At 48.1% G+C, this 27,150-nt stretch overlaps 1 protein-coding gene across 1 annotated transcript in view; it reads right to left on the reverse strand.

Moving 5' to 3' along the window:
- NR3C1 (nuclear receptor subfamily 3 group C member 1) overlaps positions 1-27,150 on the reverse strand; it is a 61,574-nt gene that overhangs the window by 33,178 nt on the left and 1,246 nt on the right. The window contains exon 2 of the mRNA XM_063413122.1: positions 25,097-26,285. Within this exon, the coding sequence (XP_063269192.1) occupies positions 25,097-26,271 (1,175 nt within the window). The 5' untranslated portion in view covers positions 26,272-26,285. The remainder of the gene's footprint in view (positions 1-25,096; positions 26,286-27,150) is intronic.

The raw sequence follows: 27,150 nt of genomic DNA on the forward strand, positions 1-27,150 counted from the left end.
AGAGCTACTTCACCTGTCTTGGAAGCAGGTTTTTAGTTTCCTGAACCTTGCAAAGTAACCAAGAGCCAAGATACTGCCCAAAAATGTATTGTGTTAACACTGACCCTTTAACACACTAATTCCATGGGCCAGCACTTGGAACTCAACAGCAGCAGAACTGCACTGAGATATTCTGCCGTGATCACAAGAGATCCATGAGCTCAGAGCAGCCACAGCATTTTGGCTCTTCCTCCACAGTCAGCATATATCAGATCCGACCCCTTATTCCAGCACACATTAATGTTGTACCAGAGGAACTGAACTTAAAATATTAAACAGGACTTGTTCCATTAATGACCTCAGTGTGAGCCGTGTCCAGTGCTCGTGTCAATCACAGGACTGCACGCAGGCTGCCAAAATGATGCTGCTAGGAAAGGAGAGACATCTGGAAAGCTGATTCTAACATACATGGAAAAATATTAATGGCACAGAAAGAAAGGCAGTAAAAGATTAAACTAAACTGCAGTGGAATCATAGAATCCCAGAATGGTCTGGATAGGAAAGGATCTTAAAGACAGCCTGCCATGGGCAGTGACACCTTCCCCTGTCCCAGGCTGCTCCAAGCCCCGTCCAGCCTGGCCCTGGCACTGCCAGGGATGCAGGGGCAGCCACAGCTGCTCTGGGCACCTGTGCCAGGGCCTGCCCACCCTCAATATCCCATTTAACCCTGCTCTCTGGCAGGGGAAGCCATTCATTCCCCCTTGTCCTGTCACTCCTTGTCCAAAGTCTTCTCCACCTCTTTTGGAGCCCCTTTAGGCCCTGGAAGGGGTTTCAAGGTCCCTTGGAGCTTTTTCCTCTCCAGGCTAGAAAGCATCAAAGCTGCAGTATAGTCCTTCCACAGTCAAATAATCATCAAGACAGAAATAAATTTAGACGTGTAATTAGGAAATTAATTTCTTCTGTTCTGAAAAAAACACAATAAAATCAAGATTCTCCTGCTGCCAGTGGAACATCTGACAGCAGTCTGGACCTGGAGTTGTATCAATGTGGACACACAGGCTTATTCACAGGTTCACGCTTTTAGCTGCACTGCAGAGCTAATTCCTGCTTTACAACAGCAACAAAAATCAGGAGAAATACAAAGAAAGCAACTAAAAGTAATGTAACTCAAACACAAGTAACAGAGTAGAAACAACACCTTAACTCTGAGCAGGAAGAAGAAGAGGAGAAGGCAAAGATGAAGAGAGGGCAAGAGAACAGAAAGGAATGTTTTATATTCACTCCTCCAGCCCTTCCAGGAAGCTCTGCTCAGAGGGAGAGGCCACTGAGGCTGTTCAATTCCTCGGTGCACAAACTCCATTTCCCTGTTTCCCTGTTTCCCACCCCTCCGGAGGAGCCCTGCACGCTCGGGTCCTCCCCCTGCACGGCCTTTCTCAATGGGAGGCACACATCTCCACGTGCAGCCCTTCATTATGGAATATTAACCAACATGTTGCACCCTGGGCTCTGCTTCAGTGCAGATCTATGGAGAAGAGGGACGGGGACCGCTGCCAACTTTAGGTTTTGGCCTCGGTCCATTTGGTGCAGGGCCAGGATGACTTGGTTGACTGTTGAGTCATCGGTTGGTTCAATTGACATTATTTTACATTTGACTGGTTATTGTTCTTTAAACTTTGAACAGGAGTCCAGAAGCTCAAACAACACCAGTGGACCAAAAAGAAAGCGGCCAAAACAGAGTTTAAACAAGGCACGTAAGCAAGAAGAATACTCTCCTTAAATGACATTTGCTTTTAGCAGAAACTGCTAAAAATCAAAATCTACCTCGTGGTTTAAAACATGTCTGTTACATTCCAAGTATCTGTAGGAAGGAAAGCAAACTTTTTCCCCCAAAATAAATCAATGGGTAAATAAGAACTGTATTTTTAACAGCAGCATATTCCTGACATTTTGGATGGTCAGTGGGCACCCTGGTCATTAGCTTCAGCCAATGCTCGAACTACAACTGAAGATAAAATGATTTAATCCCCAGAAGTTACTGCTTCAGCACTGTTTGGCAGAGGAGATGACCATAAACTGTACTGGTTTGTTTCCACATGGATGTGACATGAAATGAACTCGTTACACAGATAATTTGCATTTACCAACAGGAATTTGTACTGAAGGTTCATTCCTGTTGTTTTCTGTTTACTAAACTCACTGTGTTTTCACTCCAATTTCAGGTATGTGTTCAGTACGTTTTGATCCCCTGAGAGGGAGATTCATTGTTACATCCACTTATTTTCATCAGCAGCTAAAGCAATGAGCCGAGGAGGAGCCTGAGCTGGCTTTAATGAGAAGTGCAGTGGGAAGGGAGACTGGGCTTTGCTACAATAAACCCGCCAGGATGGAATCAGCTTTCCTGACGACTTCCAAAAGCATGAAAAACAAACAAAACCCAATAAAAAACATCATATCCTGGGTACTTTGCTGGAAGACAAAAATACTTGTGATGATTTTGAGATCTTAGTCACAAGGATGACGACTGCAAGCCGCTGTCAGCGCCACGGGCCCGGGCTGAGGTGCAGCGCCAGCTCGTGTGCATTATGTTCCCCTTTTAGTCAAGAGCACTGACGTCACTTGAAAGGGCAGAGATTCTTTTTTACCATCTTACAAAGGGAATCGGAATTCTTGCAGGAAAGACAAGGAGCAAATTCAAAATTCCTGGTGACTTAAAAATCAGAGAGTTGCTGACGGACAAGCACGGTGATGGCTCAGGGCCCTGAGGGAGAGGCCAAGACCTCCCCTCAAACCCTACAAAAAGCTTTCCTTTCCTGTTTTACATTTAGTTCTTGGTGCATTTTATCTTTCATATCCAGATCTGTGTGTCTATGTAACAGAACTTAAAACTGAGCAAATCTGTTTAAAAAGCATTCCCCAAACTCTTAGAGCCACTTGTACCACCCTTCAGAGCACAATTTCACTTCACTTTAACCGGCCTCTGACACAGTGGAAGCAAAGAACAAATACGAAACCACTCTTCTCCGCGTGAACAGGAAGAAAAGCACGTAGTAGGTTTGTTTATTGACACAAAATCAGCCACAGAAACTTGTGTCATATTCTCAGAAGGCCAAGCAAGGAGTAGCACCCCAGACCTGTATGACGTGTGCATTGTATGTAATTTCCAAGGCATTTTTAAGTCAACTTTATTGAATTATCCAGTAGAGTGCTGTAATTACTTTTGTCAACACTGTTAAGCAATTACAGATACAATTTCTGCTATAACATGCACACACAGTAGGTTATTACCTGCTTTTATTTCCACTTGGCAACCATGTCACACACTCAAGACTACAGAGATGTTTCACCACATCCCTCCTGCTGCCCACACCCAGCCTGTACAGGCAATTCTCACCTTGGGGCTTTGGGCTCTCTCGTGGTGTGCTTTTTTCCCCCCATGATACTTTTAGCTCTTGCCTCTCTTTCTCTCTCCTGGGCTTCTGGCATTATTTTATCCCCTTTCCTCTGTGCTCTCCCCTCCCTGTCAGCTGAAGGAAGCTCTATTCCTTCCTCGCTGAGCCTCGCGCTGTTTCCTGGCCACATTGTTCGTCTCTGCCTCTTTGTGTATTTTCTCTTCCTGAGAAGCACTGCGAACCCCTCCCAATTAAACTCCATCTGTAAACTTCATTAATGGGCTGTTTACCTCTCCCACACAACCACCATGACAGGGACAGACAGACAGACCCCGAGTCCTCCACACCATCCCTCTTCTCCTGTGTCTGTGGGGCTGAACTTACTGCAGTGTCCAACAGCAGCAATTCCAGCACTCTTTCTGAAAAGTATTAAACTTCCCTGCTGGGAAACTCTTTTCTTTTCCTGAATTAGAATATGTCACAACAGCTCAGATCAAACATTTTAACTATGGGCATTACTCAAGATTTACTCAATGGAGTATACATTGCATTCACAGCTGCAACAGGTTTTGAAGTCATCTAAAGACTCCCAGTAAGAGAGCTATAGTATTCCTTATGGAAAAATTACTGGATGTTTATTACTGAAATATGGGAAAGGCACAATTCACTGCACGCTGGGTTTGGGAGGTGAGCTCACTCTATTCAGCACCTGAAGAAAACAGGTGTTTAATGCAGTTTTAAGACTATTAGTCCCTAAGTCCTTATCTCCTTATATAAGCATTATTACACAGGAGGTAAAAGAACAGGTATGGCATCAGTTTCTCATATTACTGATGAAATCAAACAATATAAAAATACCAAAAAATGCTTTTTGAGCTGCAACTAGGAAGGGTTTGAAAGCTGTGGGCACCTGAAAAAAGCATATCAGAGACAAAATTCTGACAAAGCTAGATACAGGATAGGCTAGGAAAAAAAGAAAATTCATCAGCCAATTCCTTCAACCTGTCAGATGATCAATCAGTCCAACAATCCCACGTTTTAAAAATATTAACATAAAGCAAAGGAGAAAAAAAAAAGATCCATTTCAATCAGACATTACTGAGAAGACCTCAGTCTCAGCTTTATAATCGGTATTTTCAGCAGCAAGCACCAGAGAAATGAACCAGAGCAGCACTGAAGCTCCCAGGGTGCAGACCCCATACAGGTGCAATCACCACACCGAACAAGCTTTTAACTCCCAATAACAGGGATGCTGACATACAGAAAGCCTTCAGTTCTCAAATGAAAAGCACCTGGAGCTGCTTTTATCTAAAACACAACATCCTGGTTTAAACAAGCATTTCTGCATTGCTTTAACAGTACAACAACTTCAACTGCTGCTGCATCTCTGAGACACTGATCCAATGGCTCAGCAAACTCCAGTGCTGGGACGAGGTTCCCTCAGACAAAAGCTTTTCTACCCTTGGAAAGCTTCTCTCAGATTCGTGGGGTTTTAGAGAAATTAACCCCAAAACAAACGATCTTTAGGAAACAGCAAAGTGGTTAATCTTTCCTTATTTTTAACAGTGGTTCAGACGAGGCACACGTGAGAGTCCGGACACGTCAGCGCAGCCAGGGCTCGGCCAGCAGAGGCTGGGCCAGCCTGGCTCCCAGCACAGCGCTCCCAGCCAGGCTCTGAGCAGCCCAGGAGGGGCAGCTACCCCACGAGTACCTTTAAGGAGCAATAAATACACGCGTGACCAAAGCCTCGCTGTATTTCCAGGCTGAAATCTGTCCGACAATGCCTTAACCGCTCTTATGTCACCTACATGTTCTGTCTGAGAAACATTAAACAAAGGTCACGCTGACAAACACGTCTGCAACAGGAACAAGCCCAGCTCTGAGTGCACAATTAACTCCTTGTGTGGAGAGGGCTCTGCTTACACCTGCAGACAAAGCCTTGCTGGGACAGGGGCTCCCCTGTGGGTCTGTGGCTGCAGGGCTGCCAGCGGGCCTGGCAGGCAGGAACGGGCTGTGCTGCCCCTCTGGGAGGGAAGGAGCCCCTGGTTTTACAGAGCCACCCCACTGCCTGCCTTCCCCAGAGCATCTGCAGCCCCTGGTTTTACAGAGCCACGCCACTGCCTGCCTTCCCCAGAGCATCTGCAGCCCCTGGTTTTACAGAGCCACCCCTCTGCCTGCCTTCCCCAGAGCATCTGCAGCCCCTGGTTTTACAGAGCCACCCCACTGCCTGCCTTCCCCAGAGCATCTGCAGCCCCTGGTTTTACAGAGCCACCCCACTGCCTGCCTTCCCCAGAGCATCTGCAGCCCCTGGTTTTACAGAGCCACCCCACTGCCTGCCCTCCCCAGAGCATCTGCCCTTACAGAGCCATCCCTGCCCCTCCCAGGAGAAAAGCAGCTCCTGGTTTTACAGAGCCATCCCACCACACACGGGGCTTTTCCTTTCCACCCTGCCTAGGGCAGTTTCCCCACCCGATCTACTCGTGCAAGGTAATGAAGGATCTGGCTGAGAGACAAACCAGGGTAAAAGTTAAGACAATATCTGGATCACGCAGGATGGGTACAGTCATAACATTTCAGTGTCTCAATGACCAGTCTGTAAAGTATAATTGAGACTATTAACAAATCAACCACCACCACAGAAAATGAAAAGTAAAAGAATCAACACATCCTAACAATAAAATATTAAAGAAAAATCTAGGGTCAATTCTGCCCCCCAGAATAATTTCATCTTACTTCAGGAACCACAAGAGGTACTAATTTTAAAAATATGGCTGTAATGAACACTTACCTGGCAATACAGAGCAACACTGAACAGTAAAGTACAATCCAAGCCTGTTTCTCCTCCCCACTGCCTCATGGAGAAAACTGAAGTATAGATAATTATGCTCTTAAATTTGAGTCCTCAGCACATCTGAATTTAGATGAGATTAACCAACGCCTGAATATAAATTATCATAAATTGACAGGAAGGAATGTTTTAAGTTTTGTATTTTCTTGTTCATGACTCTAAACATGCCATCATTATCTACAGCTTTTCCTGCCTGTAATACAGATCTTGCTCTTACCCCTATTCTGTATGTGGAACCTGTAGTTGTTTCTGGAAGAAAAACCCAGGAAGCACCACAGGAGAAACACAGTAAATGATAACATGACGAGAGCAGACCCACCAACTTCTATTACTCTGCTACTTCTCAGTATTTCAGAAGCTGTGGTGCTTCAAAAAAGCGTGGAAAAGTCACAAGTTAACCCATTCTCCCCTGCAGCAATCCATAAGGGAATCCCAGGTGCAGGTAAAAGGCTGCAGCTCCTCACCTGAGCTGCAGCTGGTGCTGGAGATAAGCAGGGCAGCCTTCCCAAGGAGACAATGGTGAGTGTTTCCCTGGATTGCAACTTCAGTCACAAATCCTGCAGCATCTGGCACTTCTCCTTCAGCTTCACTTAAGGGCTGACAATTAAGAGAATCTGTCTTTTCTCAGAAAATCTGCTCTGGGCTGAGAAATGTGTGTGCAGAAGAGCTAAAGAACAAAGCAGCACTTCTGATTTCAACCAGGGAGAGAAAACGGGCTTAAACTGCTGCACAAAGAAAAGAAAAAGAAAACATTATTCCTGCCAGCTCCTGGATTGTTCAGCCTGGGATAATGGATGGATGGTTTGGAAGGAGCTGCCCAGGGAGGTTTGGAGTGCCCATCCCAGGAGGTGGCACTCAGTGCTCTGGGCTGGGGACAAGGTGGGGACTGGGCACAGTTTGGACTCCACAGTGTTGGGGGTCTTTTCCCACCTCAGTGATTCTGGGATTCTGTGATCTGCATGACCCTTTCTCAAAAACCTCAAAAGCTTCCTTCCAAATCGCCCAAGCCCCAATATCTGAGGAGCTCTTTCCCTAATTTTAATATTTAGGCCAGGAAAGCAATTCAATTGGAGGAAAAAAAGTTTTATATTTTGCATTTTTAAAAGGAAATTACCAACTAAATCGCACAATTAGGCTGAGCCTCAAACCATGACCTGGTAGTCTTTTCAAGCTTTGTAAGAAAAACTTGAAATATTTTATGGACTTTGATGGAGAAAGGAGCAAATTCCACGGCTCAATGCTAACACTAGCTCTGTGATGCCCACTGCTCCTGGGGTGCAGAGGTTAAGGACCATCCCCAGGGGAGTACCTGTGGCTGTGTTCACCTGCACAGCCCTGCATGTATGGGCAGATATTTTCCAGATATTCGGTGTATTATGGGATGGAACATGCTCAGATGCCTGAAGCCCTGCAGGGACTGCACATGGCAGCCTGGCAGAGGACTCGTTCCAGTCTAACTGCAGGCAGGAATGTGCTCCCAAGACATGGAATAAACCCACGGTTACTGCTCCCCTGCTCAGTACCAGCCTCTTCTTCCCCCAGCAGGAGCCACCCAAGAGTGCTGCAAAGTCAGAAATAACCAAATTCATTCCTCCCAGACTCACTTTTCCTGCTCGACATTTTTTAATAACACCACCAAGCAAAAAACAGTTTTATAAATATCACAGGGACTGTCATTTACAGAAAGCAAGGCCTTGAGAAGATCAGAGAAACCACCAAGTAATCTCAATGTGATGATGGAGACGGGAAATGGACTTGACAGGCTTTAAAGTGCTCAAATGGAAAATTAATATGGAAGAAAACCATTCAAAATACTCAAAACCAGTTTCCACTAAGTATTATTGCTTTCAAAACCAGCCTTTAGATTCAGTCCTGAATTACAATATGAAAAGAATGTTTTCACACACTTTTTAAAGGCAAGCTCCCCCACACCCTTGGTGTGTAAAATAAGCATTTCACTTGACATTTATTGGAGGCAGCTGGAAAAGAAGGTGGCTCCTATCATCAGCCTTCCCTCTCCCACAAGCCTCCGCTGTTTTGATTTCCCAAGATACAGAATGCTGGATCTCAGGCTCTGTCCAGCCTCTCAAGAAGCTCAGAAGACACAGCCATATGTTCCACCCCAGACTTTCCCCCAGCACTGTACCACAGGCAGGGGCACTGTGGCTGTGTGGAGGCAGCTCTGGCACCCCAAGGAGGCAAAACCAGCCCAGAAGTTTCCAGAAATGCAACTGCTATTGCAAAACAGCATTACATGGACAGGGACAATAGATCAGAGGGAGAGATAAAGCTAAGTTGGAAATAGGGTTGTGTAGAATAAGTAAATTAACCCCAAGATCACCTGTGCTGCTGTTTCAACCCCATTGCCAAGGCACCCTCTGATTTCTTTCTGACCTCAAACCAGAGCCAAGAAGAGAGATGCTATCTAAGATGCTGTGTAAGCAATGAGTACTGGGAAGTTCCCTGCAGAAGCAGATTTACTCCAACATCCAATTCCTTGGTATATGTAACCCTGGTGAAAGGATGCCATGAAAATCACTGAATCATTTCAACGGGGGAACACCTCCAAGGTCATGGATCCAAGCTGTGCCCATGCCCACCCTGTCCCCAGCCCAGAGCACTGAGTGCCACCTCCAGGGATGGGCACTCCAAACCTGCCCATACATTATCCAGGCTGGAGAACACATGAGCTGGAGGGAATAATGCACACATTGTGTTGGTGCCCTTGAAAAAATCCTCCTCTGGTCAAAGAGGGGAGCCACAACCACGAGCCTTGATCCATTTGCTGAGGCTTTCCCAGCAGAAGGATTTAGTTTTTGGAGCTTCTGAGCACATTTTGAGGGGAGAAGGAAAGGAAGCAAATTTCCTGGCAGATCTTTAGTATAATAACCAGCAAAAAGATCAGTTACAGGCTAATTATTCTCCAGCTTACAGCATGGACATTTTTAATTCCACATTACAGGAACATGCTCACTCAAATATTGGAAGAAAACTAGTCAAAGTGATGCAAAACACCAGGGTACTGTGGCCAGGTATGTCCCAGGGTGCTTCAGGTCATGTTCTGAGCTGCCTTCCCCACCCTGGAGCTGAAAACACGCAGAAACCACCCTTGTGAAAGGGGATTTTCCAAGCAGAGGAAGCTCAGCCTCAGGGACACAGCCCGTGGTCAGGGCTCTGTGTGCCCAACACCTCCCTGGTGGCAGGCACAGCTGCCACAGACAATGCAGGCCTCAGCCAGGGAGAGAAAATCAGTGTGAAACTCCCCCACAAAGAAAGGGGAAAAAAAGAGATGAATTTCAAGCCCAGTCACTTCCCAGCCCAGCATCTGCTCAACTGCTTCTTGAGGGCTCCTATGCAAACTCAAAAGCTTCTTCCCAAATTGCCCAAGCCCCAATACCTGAGAAGTTCTCTCCCTAATTTCAATATTTAGGCCAGGAAAGCAATTTAATTGGAGAAAAAAAAAAGTTTTATTTTTTGTATTTGAAAGGAAAGGAAATGACCAAGCAAACAGGCATTCTTCTGGGGCTGAAAGCAAGTCCCGAGCTGCCGGCTGCCAGGGCCAGCTGGCCAGCAGCCCATGTACAGTACGTGTTTACTTGTTGTCTAAGCACTGATAACTCCAGAGTGCATCCATGGATCCAAAAAAGAACCAAGTCTTCTGGTCAGGGAGGAAGGAAGAACAAAGCAGACAATAATAAAAATACTCACTGCTGATGGCTACTACACTCACTTCTGAATCTATACAGTGAATAAAGAATCCAGAATCAAATCTCTTACATATCAAACTGGCAAGTGCATTAGACACAAGCAGGAATGATACTATTATAGAGAAGGAATGCTGCTGTGTACATGCCCCCATGTGAAACTCCAGCTTTCAGGATTCCATGCTCCTCGAGCAAGCACAAGTACAGAGCACATCAAACCTGAAGCAGACACACAACACAGATGTTTTTTCCTTCCAAGAGTTCTCAGGTATTTAAGTTTAACCTTGTGATTCAAGTTAAAAGCCCTGCTGATGGGGGCTGGCAAATATTCCAAAAGCCAAGGCCTGTAGTGCACACAGAACACTGCCACAGCACCTTCACCACTCACGACATTTGGGAGACAGTCCTGGTGTCCAGGTCACAGCTCCACCAGCTGTGTGCCAGGAGCTCTGCCCTAGCACCCCGGGCTGGCAGCAGGGGCTGTGTCCCCTCATCCCCGGGCTGGCAGCAGGGGCTGTGCCCCGGCACCCCCGGGCTGGCAGCAGGGGCTCTGCCCCCTCATCCCCGGGCTGGCAGCAGGGGCTGTGCCCCCTCATCCCCGGGCTGGCAGCAGGGGCTGTGCCCCCTCATCCCCGGGCTGGCAGCAGGGGCTGTGCCCCCTCATCCCCGGGCTGGCAGCAGGGGCTGTGCCCCCTCATCCCCGGGCTGGCAGCAGGGGCTGTGCCCCGGCACCCCGGGCTGGCAGCAGGGGCTCTGCCCCCTCATCCCCGGGCTGGCAGCAGGGGCTGTGCCCCCTCAGCCCCGGGCTGGCAGCAGGGGCTGTGCCCCCTCAGCCCCGGGCTGGCAGCAGCCCCACCCCGGCTCTGCACGGTGCCAGTCAGGTCCCAGGGGCACGGGCAGCACACGGCCCTGCTGTGGCAGCCCGCAGGGCTCCGTGGCTGTGCAGGGACAGCCAGCAGGCTCTGATCCCTCGTGGCTGCAGCAGCAGCAGGTGCTGCAGGGCTGCAGCTGCACCTGAGGTGCCAGCCCAGCTAATCCTGCCCCGTGATTCCAGCAGCGGCTGCGGCAGCGCTGATAAGGAGGAGCTGGCAGGGGACACGGCTGAGCGCTGCCCTGCCTTACGTGGACAGTTACAAAAGCCCGGGGTTGTTCAGAAAAAACCTCGCTCCTCGGCCATCTCTCACAACCAGACACTCTAATCTTGTCCCACAGGCTGGGACTGACCAACAGCCCTCAAACCTGTGACTCAAAATGTTTGTCTCACATTTGCATGTCTACCCTGACACAAAACCGGCAAGCTACTTCTCTAAAATACTAAACATCAAATACAGACCTTCTGCATGTGCCTTCTAATCTAAGTAAATACAAGTTTCATACCAGAAAAATGAAAACGTTACTTGCATATGGTAAGTGATATAATCCCAGCTGGCGATTTAACAGAAAAAGGCATCACTAGGATGAGAAAGCAGTTTTCATGGGCCAAAAGGCTTCACCAAGTGAATTCCAACATGCCTGTCTTGTCAAATGCAAACCCAGACACTGCTTATTTATCAAAGGCAATTGCACAATCCAGAATGACTAGCCTGAAAACTGAAATCTGGACTGGCAAAAGCTTACTTAGGAGACAAAAGTGCTTTCCTTTTTCACACAGGCCTGGGGAAAGGCTTTAAATGACAGAGAGAAGGGTTAGATGAGATTTGGGGTGAGGCCCTGGCACAGGGTGCCAGGAGAAGCTGTGGCTGTCCCATCCCTGGCAGTGCCCAAGGCCAGGTGATAGTGGAAGGTGCCCTTGCCATAGCAGAGGTGGCACTGGATTGGTTTTAAGGTCCTTTCCAACCCAAGCCATTCTATGATCCTGTCTTCATTGTGCCAGCAATAACAAAAAAATAAAGTAGAGACTTCACCAACTCAGGGAACTAAAATAAAAAGTGATTGTGTCAGTTCTGGAGTGCTACAAAATTATAATCAAATATCTGACTCCAATTTTTGAGATGAAGGATGGTAACAGACACAGCTTCTCCCCAGACAGCAGCAGCTTGGTGAGCATGATGCTGCAAAGGCATTAATAAGGGCAGGTGAAAACTCAGACACCTGCAGAAAGAGGAAAGTAAAAACGTTCTGCCATTCTTCCATGAACAGAAAATAACAGCAACAAACCAACAGGTTTGGTTTGAACAGGTCCAAGGAGTCCAAAGAAATTCAAGTGCTCAGGCTGTGAGAAGGAGTGTCCCAGGTAGTCCAGGGCAGTGAGAACAATGGAACAGCTCTTCCTTGAGAAACTGCCCCAGTGTGCAGTGACACAGCCCTGCTCTTTCCCTTCTGTGCACAAACTGTGGCATCCTACAGCACTGCCCGACCACTGACTTAAACAAAAAAAAATACTGCTTTTGAAACGATCTGAAAGCCCTGCCTGAGCTCCAGAAATAAGAGCAAACAAAGTGCCCTGGAGCAGAGCAGCAGCCGGGGAGGACGGAGCCATTAGCTGCTCCCAGCCTGGTCTCACGGGCACAAAAAGGTCCTCAAAACACAGGCTGCAGAAGCCAATAATTGTCATTTTAACACAACGTCTCCCAGCGCAGCGTCTCATCGTCAGCTTGTTTGTATTACTGTTAATTTTCACATGTTGAGCGAGGTTAAGGCAAAGAAATTAAAGCTCTGCAGTATGTGCACGATGACTTTCTACTGGAAAGAATCAGAAACCCCCTCAGGGCAGAAACACGCAAAGGATTCCCAACACCATTCCCCGCTCCGGCATCGAGAACAGCTTTATTCACTAAAATGACAATTCTGGGAAAACTGTTCGGGCTTCATCACCACCCTGGGAAATGTACAGCAGTAACACAATGTACTCACACACGGAGTGTCTGAGGAGGGATCTGTGCCCTCGGAACAGCCCTGCCCCTCCAGACCCCAGCACAGCCTCCTCCACACCCAGCCAGGGCCAGCTCCCTCCAGCAGCTCACCTGGAACCCCTGGGATCCAAGGCACCTCCAAACCAGGAGGGTGAGGTACCACAGCAACGAAAACATCATCACCTTCCCTGGGAAAGAATGAGTAGAGAGAGGAGAGCACCGATGTCTATCCTTGGCAGTTAGAAAATAAAGAAAAATAAACTACTAGAACATGGTCAAGTTCTCATTTTTCTTGAGCAATTAAAGTTCTTTCTTGCTGTGTTTGTAGAAAATACTTTGAAATATTACATTTAAGTTACAAATTTGAATTAATTCTATTAAATTGATATTTATTTTCTTTACTACAATCTCCTTGTAGTTAAACTACAGAAAAGAAATTGATTTTTGCCCAACTGGGGTCTAGCTGGCTTTTGGTGGCACATTCATGGCAGCAGCACAGGAGGGAAAAGAACATTTCTGAGTGCTGGTACAGCAGTCCAAACATGTGGGGATGACAGGGACAGCCAGGAAAACTACTGATGGTAATATGTGTGACAGGGTAACCCATCTTTATAATAGAACATTTTAATTTCCTAGATGTCTCTGGAACGCTGACTACAGCACGAAAGGAGTGAAGGATGGCTTTCAAGCCCTTAGGAATTTCCCCAGGCACCATCAGGAAGAGCCTGTTTCCTATAATCACCTTGATTTATTTGGAATTTTATAGACAAAGTATGGAATTTAACACAAGGGGTGGGGGAATACACACACACACCTGTGAACATCCCAGTATCAAAAACGGGGAGAGGAAGAAGAATTGTGCAGGAAAATATCAGCACAACCACCCTGGATTTGTCGCTGTCCCCCCTCCACTCTGGCTCTTTATCTGGTGGTGTCTGGGGATAATTTCTCAAGCACTGGAGCCAAACCCATGCACAGAGGTTCCCTGGTAGCCAGTCAGGAACGCCTGGAGCCCGCTCAGGGTTTGTCACCTTCCTGGTGACAGACACCCTCGTCCCCCTGCACACTGAGCCCAGGGTGGCCCAGGATGATCAGTGACAACCCAGAACCCCTTCCCGAGTCCCAGCTGCCAGCTCCGAGCTCCATCCCGTGCAAGCAGTGCAGGGATAACATTCCCAAGGCTCCCAGCCTCACATTCCCAGCTGGAGCTCCCTCTCTGCTCGGCTCTGAGCTCGCACAGCTCCCCAGCCTGGCGCTCAGCACCCGAAATAGCTCAGCTCAGCTAACCCAGAAACCTGTGTGCAGGCTCCTGCCCAGCCCAGGCTGACCCGCAGGGACCAGCGGGGACTGCTCAGCCTCAGCAGCCACCCCAGACCCAGCAGGGTCTGCCCAGCTCTCCATCCCACAAGGGAACTGCTCTTCCAGTTCCACAACAGCCTGGGCGTGCTGGGTTCTGGCTTTGAAAATGGCCTCTGGCAAGGAAGTGTGTCAAAGTCTTAAAGGAAGGAGAAAAAGCAATGCCAGCCTATTCAGGTCTGCTGGATTTCCAGCTCACCAACAGCCCCAGAGAAGCCCTGGCTGAGGGGATGTTCTCCTTCCAGGAGCAAGGACAGCTCTTTCGCAAGAGCCTCCTCGTGCTCAGTGCCCTTACAGGTTTACAGCCCTCCCTGCCAAGGGCTGGGCTCCCAACCCACACTGCTGCAGGTCCTCCAGCAGCCCTGTCCCGGTGCTGGCAGCTCCTGCAGGCCTGCTGGGCACAGCCACCCTGGCACTGCAGTGACCCCATGGAGCTCTCCCTGCCCTGGCTGGAGGGGCCCAGCCCGTGTGCCACAGCCCCACTGGGCTCCTTGCACCACCTCCCGCCCTGGCTGGGCTTGCAGAGCTGCCTGCCAGGTAAAAATAGGATGGTTTGGATGTTTCTGATAAAATCTGGAATTGCAACTTTTGCTGTCTCCATGAAGTTCAGGGCTTCCCTTGTCACCCCTGTTTCGTTTGGAAATTAGGACAGTTTTAAGATGTCCACACCTTGAAAGGCCGCATGCAGGAAGCCAGTGCTGGTAGCACTTACGAATACTTGGAAAGATTCAGAGAGCTGAATGCTGCATTTCCTTTAAAGCTCTTCCTCGGTTCCGAGGCTGGGGTCAGCCAGGAATAGAAACCCAGTCACTTCCTCCTCCCCACTGGTATGCTCTCATCTGCAACACGGAACAAGCTCAGGCACAGAAATAAGTGGACTTAGAAACCTCCAGATTGTTATTTAATAAAATATCAGATGTCCCAACCTTTAAGGTGTTAAAAGAGTCTTTAAAGATTTATCTTTAAAGTGATAAAATAAGTCCGAGCTCATTTGTCAAACCAGTTGCTCTGGTTGGAAAGGAGCTGTCAAGTATCTCGACGAGTCAGGATGTTGCCGTGCAGGCATCCTGATATTAACTGCTCCCTTCAGTGAGAGCTGAAAAGGGAATGCTCTGCTCCTCATAACACACAATTCCAAGCACTCAGGTTCTTACAACACATTTTAGATGAGGGAGTTTCAGCACTAGATTTTTTAATCAAATCATGCACAGAATTTGCAAATCACCTGGCACTGCATGAGAACAGACTTGTCTTCTCCAGCTACGGAAACCAAGTCAGCACAGAACTTGTCAGATGGGTTTTGCTAAGAAAGGTGTCAGGGAAGCTTCCTTTTCAGTTCAGAAAATGGCAGATGTGTGGGGCTCAGCAGAAACACGTGTCCAGGAAGGGCAGAACTCACACAGCCACATGAAAATGAAACCACGGGAACTCACACCACAGCAGGACTCGGACCCTCCACCACAGAACTGCCCCCACACCCAGGGCAGCCAAGGGACCTCTCAAAAGCCTGGGCTGGGCTGGGACAAGGTAGGTCAGAGAAAAAGCCTTTGCTGAAATATAGATTAAAACAGCAGTGCTATTCCAACTGGGAGAGCCTATCTGTGATCCAGGATCACGGCTACACTTCCTGCTCCTTCAAATAACAGCATAAATTTAACCTTCAGCTTTCTTTTAAACCTGAAGCTTATCAGGATTGGTTGGTCAAAGCAAATACCCCCAAAAGCATTACAAGTCTTCATTTCCCCCAAACAGATTACATAATTTATTAATCAGAAGGCAATGATCTAGGATCCTCCTCTACAAACTAATTTTAATTCATGCCTGGAAATCGCAGTAAGGTACTGAGAACAACCTGGACGTGGCACTCAGTGCTCTGGGCTGGGGACAAGGTGGGGACTGGGCACAGCTTGGACTCAATGGTCCATGGGGGCTCTTCCAACCAAAACGGTTCTGTCTGGAAATAACCTCTGAATAAAAGCCAGGCCTGGGGAACCCCAGTGGCCACTCCAGTGCCATGGCTGGGGTCACTGCCAATCCCTACCAACAGGCAATGCATCCCCCAGTGTGCTAGTACTTCAATAAACATGTAATAAACATGTATTAGCTTACCAAAATTAAGGTGTCAAGTGAAATTAAATTCCACGCATCTTCAGCATCCAAAAACTATTCTGCATACAAACTTTAAGATTTCTAATTTTTAAAGCTGTTTTAGAAGTCTGTTTTCAGATACGACTGTTTTTCTCATATTGGCTTATGTTCCAATCTAGTCCATGTTTTAAGAGAACCAAGATGCAGAGTTCCTTGTTTAAAAAAAAAAAAAGGTCTAATTATATCTATTCTCTATATGGGGTGCTATATGGGGACAGCACAATTGATTTGGGAGCAATTCATATGGAACACAAGATTAACAGAAATTCAACAGGCAAAATAAACCATCAAAGACCCTGGCAGCAAAAGAAATGCACAGAAAGAAATACAAGAGAGAAAACAACAGCCGGGTAGTAGGAAACTGAAATCCACATGAAACTGTCAAGTCTGCCAGTTCTTCTCTTTATTTAGTTTTGGTTTTTGTTTTTGAAGTTAACAAGCCTGGACTACATTCTTGCAGAACAACTCCACACGTGTGCATGCAGAACATGCACGTTTTCAGCATGGATTTATTCAAAACCTCTGCTGATGGCTTTAGGAAGTTATTGCTTCAGAAAGGTAACAAAAACGATTAGGGGAAAAAAAATAAGCAAGAGGAAAAATAAAATGCGAGTACACAGCAATGGACAGCGTGCCTGTGGATTGGTGTGTTGGTTTCAAATGCACCATTCTGAATTTACAGCATCTGACCAACTGAAAAGCTACCGAAATCATAAACAAAATGTAGAGTTTAATACATTACAGCTGTATTTTCTCCCAAACCCCCAAACCTCCGAGTGGTGCAGGCTGTGAGGGCAGGGGAAGCCAAGGAGACACCACACAGGCTTTGGAGAGCTGCCAAGGGGCTGAAGCCCAAAGCAGGGCCAGGTGCACACACACCACAAGCTCCCATGCCCTTCCCGATGTCCAGCTGGGAAAAAAGAGATCCATGGAAGCCCCCTCCTGCCATACCCAACTCACACAGCTGGAAAGGAGCTGTGTATGGCTGGAGGATTCTCATCCAAGACCAAAACCTCATTTTCTAAAAATTTCCCAGAGTTTCTAAGCCCAGATATCCTGTTTGCACTGCCCTCTCCCCAGCGAGACACAGCTGAGACACTGAACTGCCTGTGAGCAAAGGGCTCACCCGGGCTCCTGCCCCTCTTCTCCACCAGAACTGCCACTAGAACAGGCATCCAAACACCCAGGGACAGAACACATCAAACCACACACACCAAACCCACACTGGGACACAGCAGAGACACCGCCTGCCTGTGAGCACAGGGCTCACCCGGGCTCCAGCCCCTCTTCTCCACCAGAACAGGCACTCAAACACCCAGGGACAGAACACACCAAAGCACACACACCAAACCCCCAGCAGGACACAGCTGAGACACTGAATTGCCTGTGAGCAAAGGGCTCACCCGGGCTCCAGCCCCTCTTCTCCATGAGAACTCCAGCAGAACAGGCATCCAAACACCCAGGGACAGAACACACACCAAACCCCCAGCAGGACACAGCAGAGACACTGAACTGCCTGTGAGAACAGGGCTCACCCAGGCTCCAGCCCCTTTTCTCCACCAGAACTCCAGCAGAACAGGCACTCAAACACCCAGGGACAGAACACACATCAAACCACACACACCAAACCCCCCAAACCCCCCTGCCTGCAAAGGTAAGACACGACTCAAGTCCCTGCTGCACCAAAGTGCACCACAAGGGATATTCTGGGTAAGGACAATGACAGGACCTTTCCCAGGTTTCTTGGAAAAGTGAAAACCAAGCCAAGGAGCTATGAAATCACTTCCACTATTCGCTTCTTGAATAGATGACAGACTTCACTGGTACGCCAGGATTTGCTCCTCCTTGACTCTACAGCACATTTCTGAGTTTCCCAGGTGCTATTTTGAGGCAAACTACGCATTTGCGCTCTCATTTGTTTATAAAAAGTCCCGTCCTGAGCAATACTTGCTAACTTTAAACTCAGCTACACAAATAAAAGCAACGAGAAATAGTAAGTATCTGAATAAAGCAACACAAGAGTAAATGGTGCCCTGCTGCTCACAAGCTTCATATTAAATCTTGTGTGACCGTGGTGCAGAAATTTGATGATCTCCAGCTGTTTTCTGACACACAGTAACTGTACAAACATATTACAAATAGCATGAAGAATGTATTACTGTAAAATCCAATATGAAACTCTTTTTCTTTACTAAATTACAGTAGCAGTGAACTGAATTCAAGAAAGACATGAGAATTCCTTCCCCAACAATACTTTTGCCTTTGCAATCTCACAAAAACCAAGATCTTTGATCCAAAAGGGGAAGTTGTGTATGACATTGCATCCCCACAGCAAAGTATCATCAGGCTGTGGGATATTAATTTCCAAAATACATCAGGATTGTGATTTTCTAGGAACATTTAGCACAGACTGGGAGCTCCACAGGTGGAATGTGGAGGTTTGATGGTGACCCATTGGCAGTGGCTGGATTAAAAGGCAGGGGGCTGGTACAGAAACATTCTCCACACACCATGTCAAGATGACTTCTGAAGAGCACCATTTCCTCCAGAAATCCACACAATTGTGGTGATTATTGATTTAAGGCTCCAGGATTACAGAACTCTACATGATATCCTGGGTAAGTAACAGCGTGTCCTGGAGCCTGAACTCTCCTCTCACACGCGAGCAGAGAGCAAACCTGACCTCATCTCCATCCCCTGCATCCACAGCCCAGCTCCAGGCTCGGCTCCCCGAGCCAGAGGAGCTGCAGCTGCTGCTCCTGCTCCTGCCAGACACCTCTGGGACACGGAGGTGACACAGCCAGCGGGACAGGCCACGGAGAGGGAGGAAAATCCCTTGTCAGGGTGTTCCACAGCTCCACTTCAAGCAATACAGCCACAGCCTGAGCACAGGGAGCCACCGCTTCATCCAGGGGTGGAATCCCAGCAGGAACCATCACGGCAGAGGTCTGTGGGAGCTGAGTCAGGCCAGCCTATGGGAGGCACAGGCACAACACCTCCTTTGGAGTGAAGATGAGGTAAGAGGAAAACCCCCAGGAGAGACATGGTAATTGTGCTGAATTGTCCTCCCAGCCCAACCCTGCACTTCTGGGGACACAGCTCCTGTTTTTACAGGGACACCCCACTGCTGGTTCCCCTGGCCCCAGGCAGCAGGAGCTGCATGGCAGAGTCCCCCAGCTGCCCCTCCAGCCTGTGGTACCAAGTGCTCCAAGCCACGGATGGAGCTGGCTCCGTGCAGGTGACCCTCTGCAGGTGACCAGCAAGGCCACAACTGGTCACACCCTCACATATGGGCAAAAAAACCATCGAGTCTGTGTTTTCTTTTTTCCCACAGATAGCCCAAAAGAGCTGCTCTGGAGTCAGAGCCAAGACAATGAGATGAAATTATTCTTTTTTTGCGTGTGTCATCTATTCCAGCTGTACTGGTTCACTCCTGTCCCAGGGGGATGAGGCCATCCACAGACAGCATCTGACCAGTATTTCCAGAACCCAGCAGTGAGAACAGGATTAACTCCTGCTCTGCGAGGGCTGGGGCTATTTAAGCAAAGGCTGTGCTCTAACAGGGCATCAATGGATCTCACACTGCAGTGGCTGTTCCAAATGGTGATCAATGGATCTCACTGCAGTGAATCAGGCAGAAAATCCCCGGGATGAGAACAATGATCTGTACATGCAACAGTGCCACACATTAATTCTTCAGTAAATAAGATTAACATCTGTGTGTACTTGAGACTCTGGGAGACAAAGGCTGGGAAACCAAAGAGAGCTTAACCCAATGTCCTGGGTCTGGTGCACAGCACTCAGCACATCCAAGTGTTCCTCCCAGAACCACCGTGGTGCACACACACTTGTTCTGTGCTCCCGAGTTCCAAGCTGATGGCTTTACAAAGGCATTTATTTCCAAGTTCATTTCTCTACACCAGAGGTGACACTCGCAGTTACTTCAATAGCACAAACCCAAAGTAATTCTAACTACAGCTCTACAAAGCTTTTCCCATTGCTTGTAACTTGGACTGCAATAAAATAACAGGGTGTTATTTGGATGTTTTCCTCAAGACTGATGCCATGGGGACCATTCACAGGATGTATACGTGACACTACAGCAGCACCTCGGGGTGGGACAGCAGCTTGGACAGGCTTCAACCACCCCAAAAATGAATGCTACCCCAAAGCAGTGCCTTGGGATGAGGAAAGTTGCCACCACACTCAGCAGTGGGGATAAAACTGCACCCAGGAAGACAGGAGGACTTGGGAACCTTGTAAAGTGCAGAAATAATTCCAGTTTGCAGCTACATCTACATACAGAATATGCACCACGTTCCAGAACCAGCAGCAAAAATCAAAGGAAGAAGCAGAATTTGCTTCCCCCAAGATAAATTGCTCTCACTGTAAAAGTAATCTTTAGCATGGTAAATATACAATGTAGGAGTTGGATAATACCTGTGTTTCACATTTCTGAGAAGATTCGTGAGTAGGACTTATTCCTAAGGACTTATTCCACAGCTTTGCCTTCACTGGCAGCAGGAGAGTACAAGGGGTTTAACCATGGCGATAAATTTTAAAAAAAATGGTATGGACAACAAAAGTAAGGTTGTATTATAAGCCAGAATTAAGTTTAAAATAGAGATTATTGTAGGGAGAAATAAATTTGCAGGAGTTAACCATTTGGAGTGGACCTACAACAACCTCCTTGGCTATGAGCTTGATGGAAGGATCAGCCGAAACTGGGAAAAGTGGATTACATCTTCCATGACCTCTCATTTATCTAGTTACCTTTTCACAGTGCCTTAGAGCACATTCTGCAGGACATTCCTGATTCATCCCCTTCTGCCAAAACAACTGGATTTTTTTGCCATGTACTACCAGAGTCAAACCCCCAAGTACAGTATTACACTAAGCTGACAAATCACAACACAGGCTACTGGAACCCTGAGCACTCCAAGCACCACGCCTGGGTTTTATATCAAAATAGAATTATTAAAAAAGCCCCGATTCCGGATGTCCCATACATTACACTCTGCTGAGTCAGGCAGCCCTTAAAGCGCTGCCTCCAGCCCTGCCAAGCCACCGGCCTTGGCCAGCAGCCGAGGGAAACAAAGCGGGAAGACAAACGGACAAGTGACCTTTACCACTGCTGGCAAACGAGCCCTTTTCTTTCCCTTCCTTCTCACACAGCACCTGAGCCCGAGAAGAATCCCAGTTAAAGAGTTAAGGGCAGAAGGGGAACTTTTGGAAGCAAGGCTTTGGACTGTGACTGAACAGCAAAACTTCTCCCCCTTCCAGACTTTCCTCCTCTTTAATGGCTCCTCTCAGCTCTTGCCCTTTCTTAAACTTCCTTAATGATCCTTATCCCCCACAAGCTTAAGTACTAGGAATGATTTCAATTGTAATAAGAGAAGCCCTAACAGTGCCAGTGGGGCCCAGTTTCTGTGAATTCTGGCTGTAGGAGCAAACCCTGCATTGCTGGGCTGGTTCTCAGCATCCTTCACTCCCCCCACAACAAGCCACATCTCCAGGAAGTCAGAGCAACAGGAGTTGAGGGAAAGATTTAATGTATATACCATGCAAGAGCCTCACAAGCGTGTGTTGCTAAAACCATTTCCTTGAAATGGAGCTGTTTTCCCCGGGTTTGTTAACAAATCACAGAACATCCCATCGGAGACGGACGCCAGCAAACCCTCCAACCCCTCAGCGAAGCACTGCAGCGTGACCTGCTCCTCTTCCAGCTGCTGCCTCGCTGCCATTGAGGACAATCTAAGGTACACTGTCTGTTAGTTTACTTTCTCCTCGCTTTTATTCTGTCCACCTTCCTTATTTCTGCACTTGCTCAGAGGGGAGACCCCAGAGCCACCCCAGCCATCTGCTGCCAGCCAGAGCCTCCCGTGCTCAGGAGCTGCAGCTCAGTGTTTCAGCAGCTCAGCACAGGCACCAGCTGGCTCCTCCACCAACAACAGCTTATTGATTATTGCCAATTCATTCCCATTAATCAAATTCCTGAAGTTTGCATTCTGCTTGTTAACTTCTGGATCCTCCTGCAGCTCCCTGCAATTGATTGGTTTTCTTGGGCCTGATTGTCACTTGTCCCATTAAAGCCAGCATGCTGGGCTACCTGGAGGAGCAAAACCACTCAGAAATGGCATGACATCAATTCCAGCCTGAGTGGATAAAAAGGGACATCCCAGGTTTCCCATTAAACAGGCAGATTAAATACTACCTAAACACCAGGGCTGAACTGCAGCTTCTCCTCCCCTATGCTCAGTCTACAATTAATATGTGATTAGTCGACAAATAATTCTACAAACATCAAGAAGTATTTCCTCCTGGAACCTGAAGCTTCTCAAAATCCCAGCCTCCACCTCTCACATTCAGTACCTAAAAAAAAACCAGACCACGGGAACCTGGCAAGAGAGTCCTTCCTTTGTTTCTAAAACAAATGCCAATTTTGTTAAGTCTTCTGCAAGAAAAACAAACAAATGCACAATACATCACCTTAAACTAACCCAGTTTAGACCAAATATTCCTGGCAAGGCTCAAGAAGAAAGAAAATTCTTGCTTCAAACCCAGGGTTCATTAATACCTCAAACACTCTAAAAGGAAGATGGAATTGCCTGAATGTTATAGAATAAAAATAATAAAGCAAACGCAAACAATGGTGTTTTAAGAACTGGACTTTGTAGTTGAAGTATATAAAAATCCTTGGGAAGTAAAAACAGCTTCCACAAAGCTCTGAATAACGCATTTTATGCAAAGCTCAACTAGGAGCCACCTCGAAATTCTTTACACATTCCATAAAGAAAAAAAAAATCCATTATCTTACAGCAAAAAGGAAGCAATAAAATATAAGATGACCCTGCAGGAAGCAAGACCGCCTGTGCCGAAACCCCGGCGTGGATAACCCCGGGCACCGGAGCAGGGATGCTCCAGGACGCTCCCCGCGCTGCCCCGGGCACCGCCGGCCCAGAGCGCAGCAGGACGTGTCCCCCTGCTCGCCCGCTCCCCCAGGGGCAGCTCTGCCTGGCTGCCAGCCCGAGGAGCCCCCATCCCCCGGGATCCCACCGGGAGCACACCCGGGAGCACACCCGGGAGCACACCCGGAGCACACCCGGAGCACACCGGCCGTGCTGGCCCCGCCGGGCCGCGCACACACCCCGGTGTCAGCCAGCCCTGCACGCCACAGCCCGGGCAGCACCTCCTCGCAACCATCCTCAAAAGGGACATTTCCAGCAGCTCGGGGGAATCTGCTTATTTAAACTGTCCCTGAAATGCTCCTCCCCGATGCAGAAACGCTTCTTGCTTTGACACAGAGTTTACGATTATCATTAAAGATACAGTGAGAGCAGAGGAAATAAACTCACCAAAAATCCCCAGGAAACAAATTGAACACAACATGAAATTAAACTAGTTATGTAAAAGATTAGCATCGAGCATTTCTTCTCTGTCAAAATAAATGGTAAGACACACTCAGTGTTCAAGTATCAAGGTGGAATCCAGCCACAGATTTTGATTTTCCTTTCTGGATCTCTTACATTTCAAATCGCTTTAAACACTTCAAAGAAAAAAACATGTACAACAGAATCATAACCTACGAAAGAAATTGAGAATGAAAGCAAGCTAAAAGCTGTCTTCCTGAAACAAAAAAGAAATCCTCACACACTTCATTCCAACCATGGGAAAATGGAGCAAATATAGTGCACGGAGAGCCCCGGGACTGGCGGGAACACCCTGGGGATCCAAGTGTCAACAGAGCAATAAACCCAGCATGTTAAACCAGCTCCTTCATCAAACGCCTGCAAATCCTGGGTTTGTGTAGAGGCACTGGCAGGGCCATTTTCTAACAGACCTCACAAAATCCCCCTCCTCCGAGGAGGCCACACACTGCCGGTGCAAGGAGTTAAATACACAGCAGCTGGAGAGACAACCGGGTGTTCCCCTGGGATGGGAACTGTTCCTGCGGCACAGCCGAGCACAGCTGCCCCCAGAGCTGCCCCCCAGAGCTGCCCCCCAGAGCTGCCCCCCAGAGCTGCCCCCCAGAGCTGCCCCCCAGAGCTGCCCCCGGAGCTGCCCCCGGAGCTGCCCCCCAGAGCTGCCCCTCTGCATCACTCGAGCAAACACAACCACCCAGGCACTGGCCGCAGGTAGAAGCAGCTCCCCACACCCCCTCCCGGCAGCCCTCCTGCCGTTCTGCTCAGGAGTTAAATTCCAGGTGTGCTTAGGTCTGGCTGCAAATATTCTTATCTCTTCTAAAGGCAGTTATTGAACAGGCTGCTGAGTATTTCCCACTCGGAATCTTCTTGTCCATGTAAGGTAAATGCGATACCGAGCACAGTGAAAACTCCAGTTCAGCTTAAATGCAATTCTAGAAATTTACCCAGCAACCAAGTTATTTTTGTGCATAACATTTAAGTAATGCTAGGAAGGAAAAAAAGCCCACAGTGATTGATCCTCTAACCCCTGGGAACGAGGGAGCTTTTGTATACACTTAAATACTTCCTTCCATACTGCCTGTGTATGGATCCTGCTACCACACGCTCGATTTTCCCTCTAGGCTGTACCTTGGAAGTTTTATTTTTGTTTATTTACTTTTTAGAGCGTGCCAGCTCCCTTCCCCTTTTCTTCCCTTTAATACCAATAATTGAGTAGTTGCTTAAAGCTGCTGTTGTACTGTGGGATAAACATTCTCCAGCGATGTCTAATCAGCCACACATACCAAATGGAAGGGGGGAAAAAAAGGACAAAAAGCCCGAGCAACAAACCAGCATGCATGGAGTTGTGCTGAACACACTTGTAGCGTTTTAATCAAGAGCAACAAAAACTAATTACCTTGAATAGCCATTAGAGAAAGCAGGTCTGCCAGAGAGGTTGAGCGTTCCCAGTGGAGCCAATGCCTCGTCCCCTGATCCCTGGCACCTATTCCAATTTTCTGACCCGGCAGGAAGAGATGGAATGATATTAAAAATTGGTTTCTGATCCTGCTGCTGCGAGAGAGACGCAGTATTTAAATCATAATGGTACATCTGTCCCCCAGAGGTGCTGACTCCGTGGATGGAGATGGCCGAGACTTTCGTACCCAGCAGGTTTGACCCGGAGAAGTTGGCCTGGCAGTAGAGCGGGCCCATGTTTTCCTGCTTGATGCCGGGAGTACACAGTTCAATGAAGTCTTCCTTTTCTGTTTTCACTTGAGGCATTGGCATTTTGGAACTGGGTAAAAGGTCACCACGGTCATTAATTTTAGGTTTAGTGTCAGATAAAAGTGGAGGCTTGCAGTCTTCACCGAGACTTCCTTCCAGGAGAAAGGCGTCATCCGCGGAGATGGGGGAGAGCAAGCCACCCTCATCCAGCAACGGGTCCAGCCGCCACGGGCTCCCGTTGGGCTCCTTGCCCGGCGACACCGGCGGCAATTCCAAATCCTGGAGGATATCCAGGGTGCTTTGGTCGTCAGAGAACAACTTCAGGTTGCCACCATTCGAGCCCACCTGGCTTTGCACGGCAGCTCCCGGCTCGGCGGGGACGCTGCGCCCGGCCATGCCTGGGAAATCCGGCTCGAGCGGCGCCTCAGAAGACGCGGTTCCCTTCGTGTCCTCGGCCAGGCTCGAGGACTTGTTCAAGCTCGCAATGCTTTCCTCCAGGAGCCTGAAGTCCGTTTCTCCAGAGGAGATGCCAATTTGGCCCTGGTGCGAAAATCCAAGGTCGTTTCCCATCACTTTTGCGTCTGTTTCACCCATGTACAGTCCCATGGAGAGCGACACTGCCTTGGAAAGGTCTGGCTGAGGCACATTGTTTCCTAATCCTTTTGGAAAGTCAGCCAAAGCAGGTTGCTGACTGGAATCCGACTGAGAAGATGCAGGGAGAGGGGATGCAGACACAGGGGCTTGGACAGTAGCTCCACCCCTGAAGGGTGGATGGAAGTCCATCACGATCCCTCCTTTGGTACTGATGAGTGCATTTTTCCTGGTTTCGTCTTGATCCGACGGGTTAAGCAATTCTTTGGAATCCATTACTTTACCATTAACTATAAAAAGATGAGAAGCAGTCAAAGTCAGCACAGCAAGGGCACATTAATAACAGCTTTAAAATAAAAAGTCTAAGTCCTTTGCCTGGCGAACCTGGCTCAGCTGCTGCGAGAGCGAAGGCACGGCTCACCACACTCCGGGCTGACACGTGCCACGTCCCTCAAACACACTGCGCGTGTTTCTAGGGGGGTTTGGGGTTTGTTTTCTGTCTAGTGAGGAGGAACTCTGCATTTTAAAGCTTTGCTAAAGGTGGATGAGGGGGTAATGCTGCCTGCACTCAACTCAAGCTACAGCACATGAGCTCTCTGCACGCACTCCCCAGCTCGGTCACCCATTCCCACACTAAGGAACTGTAAGAATTGTTAAGGGACCCGGTTTACAAATATTGCCAGGTAAATTTCCCTGGTATTTAACTACACCTTGAGCAGGGGAAAAGGACATTTGGCACCTTTCCCAGGCAGCTCTCCCCTTGCAGAGCAGGTCCGGAGCTCCCGGAGGCGGCAGCTCCGTGGTTTGGCATTCCCCAGGAGCCGACCCGCCACAAACACAGCGTTCGCCACCCTTGCACGGGATCAGTCTTAAAACCCAACCCACCCATCTCGCAGTAAACCCCGCAAAATTCCTTAAATACATCTCAAGTTTATAAATAAAATCCAGCTAAAAACAAAGCAGGATTTTTACTAGCTTCCAGCACTCTACCCGTTCACGGCTGCTCTGCAAACACACCCGACACTGAAAACAAACCTCGTAACTTTCAGATGTTTGTGTTTGCTACATGTCTTTTTTTTTTTTTTTCAGAGGAGAGCATAAACGTTTGGAGAAACACCGTAAATTCTCCGCCAAACTTCCGACACGGTGTCCGGC

This window comes from Prinia subflava, chromosome 16 (genome assembly GCF_021018805.1).
Source record: "Prinia subflava isolate CZ2003 ecotype Zambia chromosome 16, Cam_Psub_1.2, whole genome shotgun sequence".
Lineage (NCBI taxonomy): Eukaryota > Metazoa > Chordata > Aves > Passeriformes > Cisticolidae > Prinia > Prinia subflava.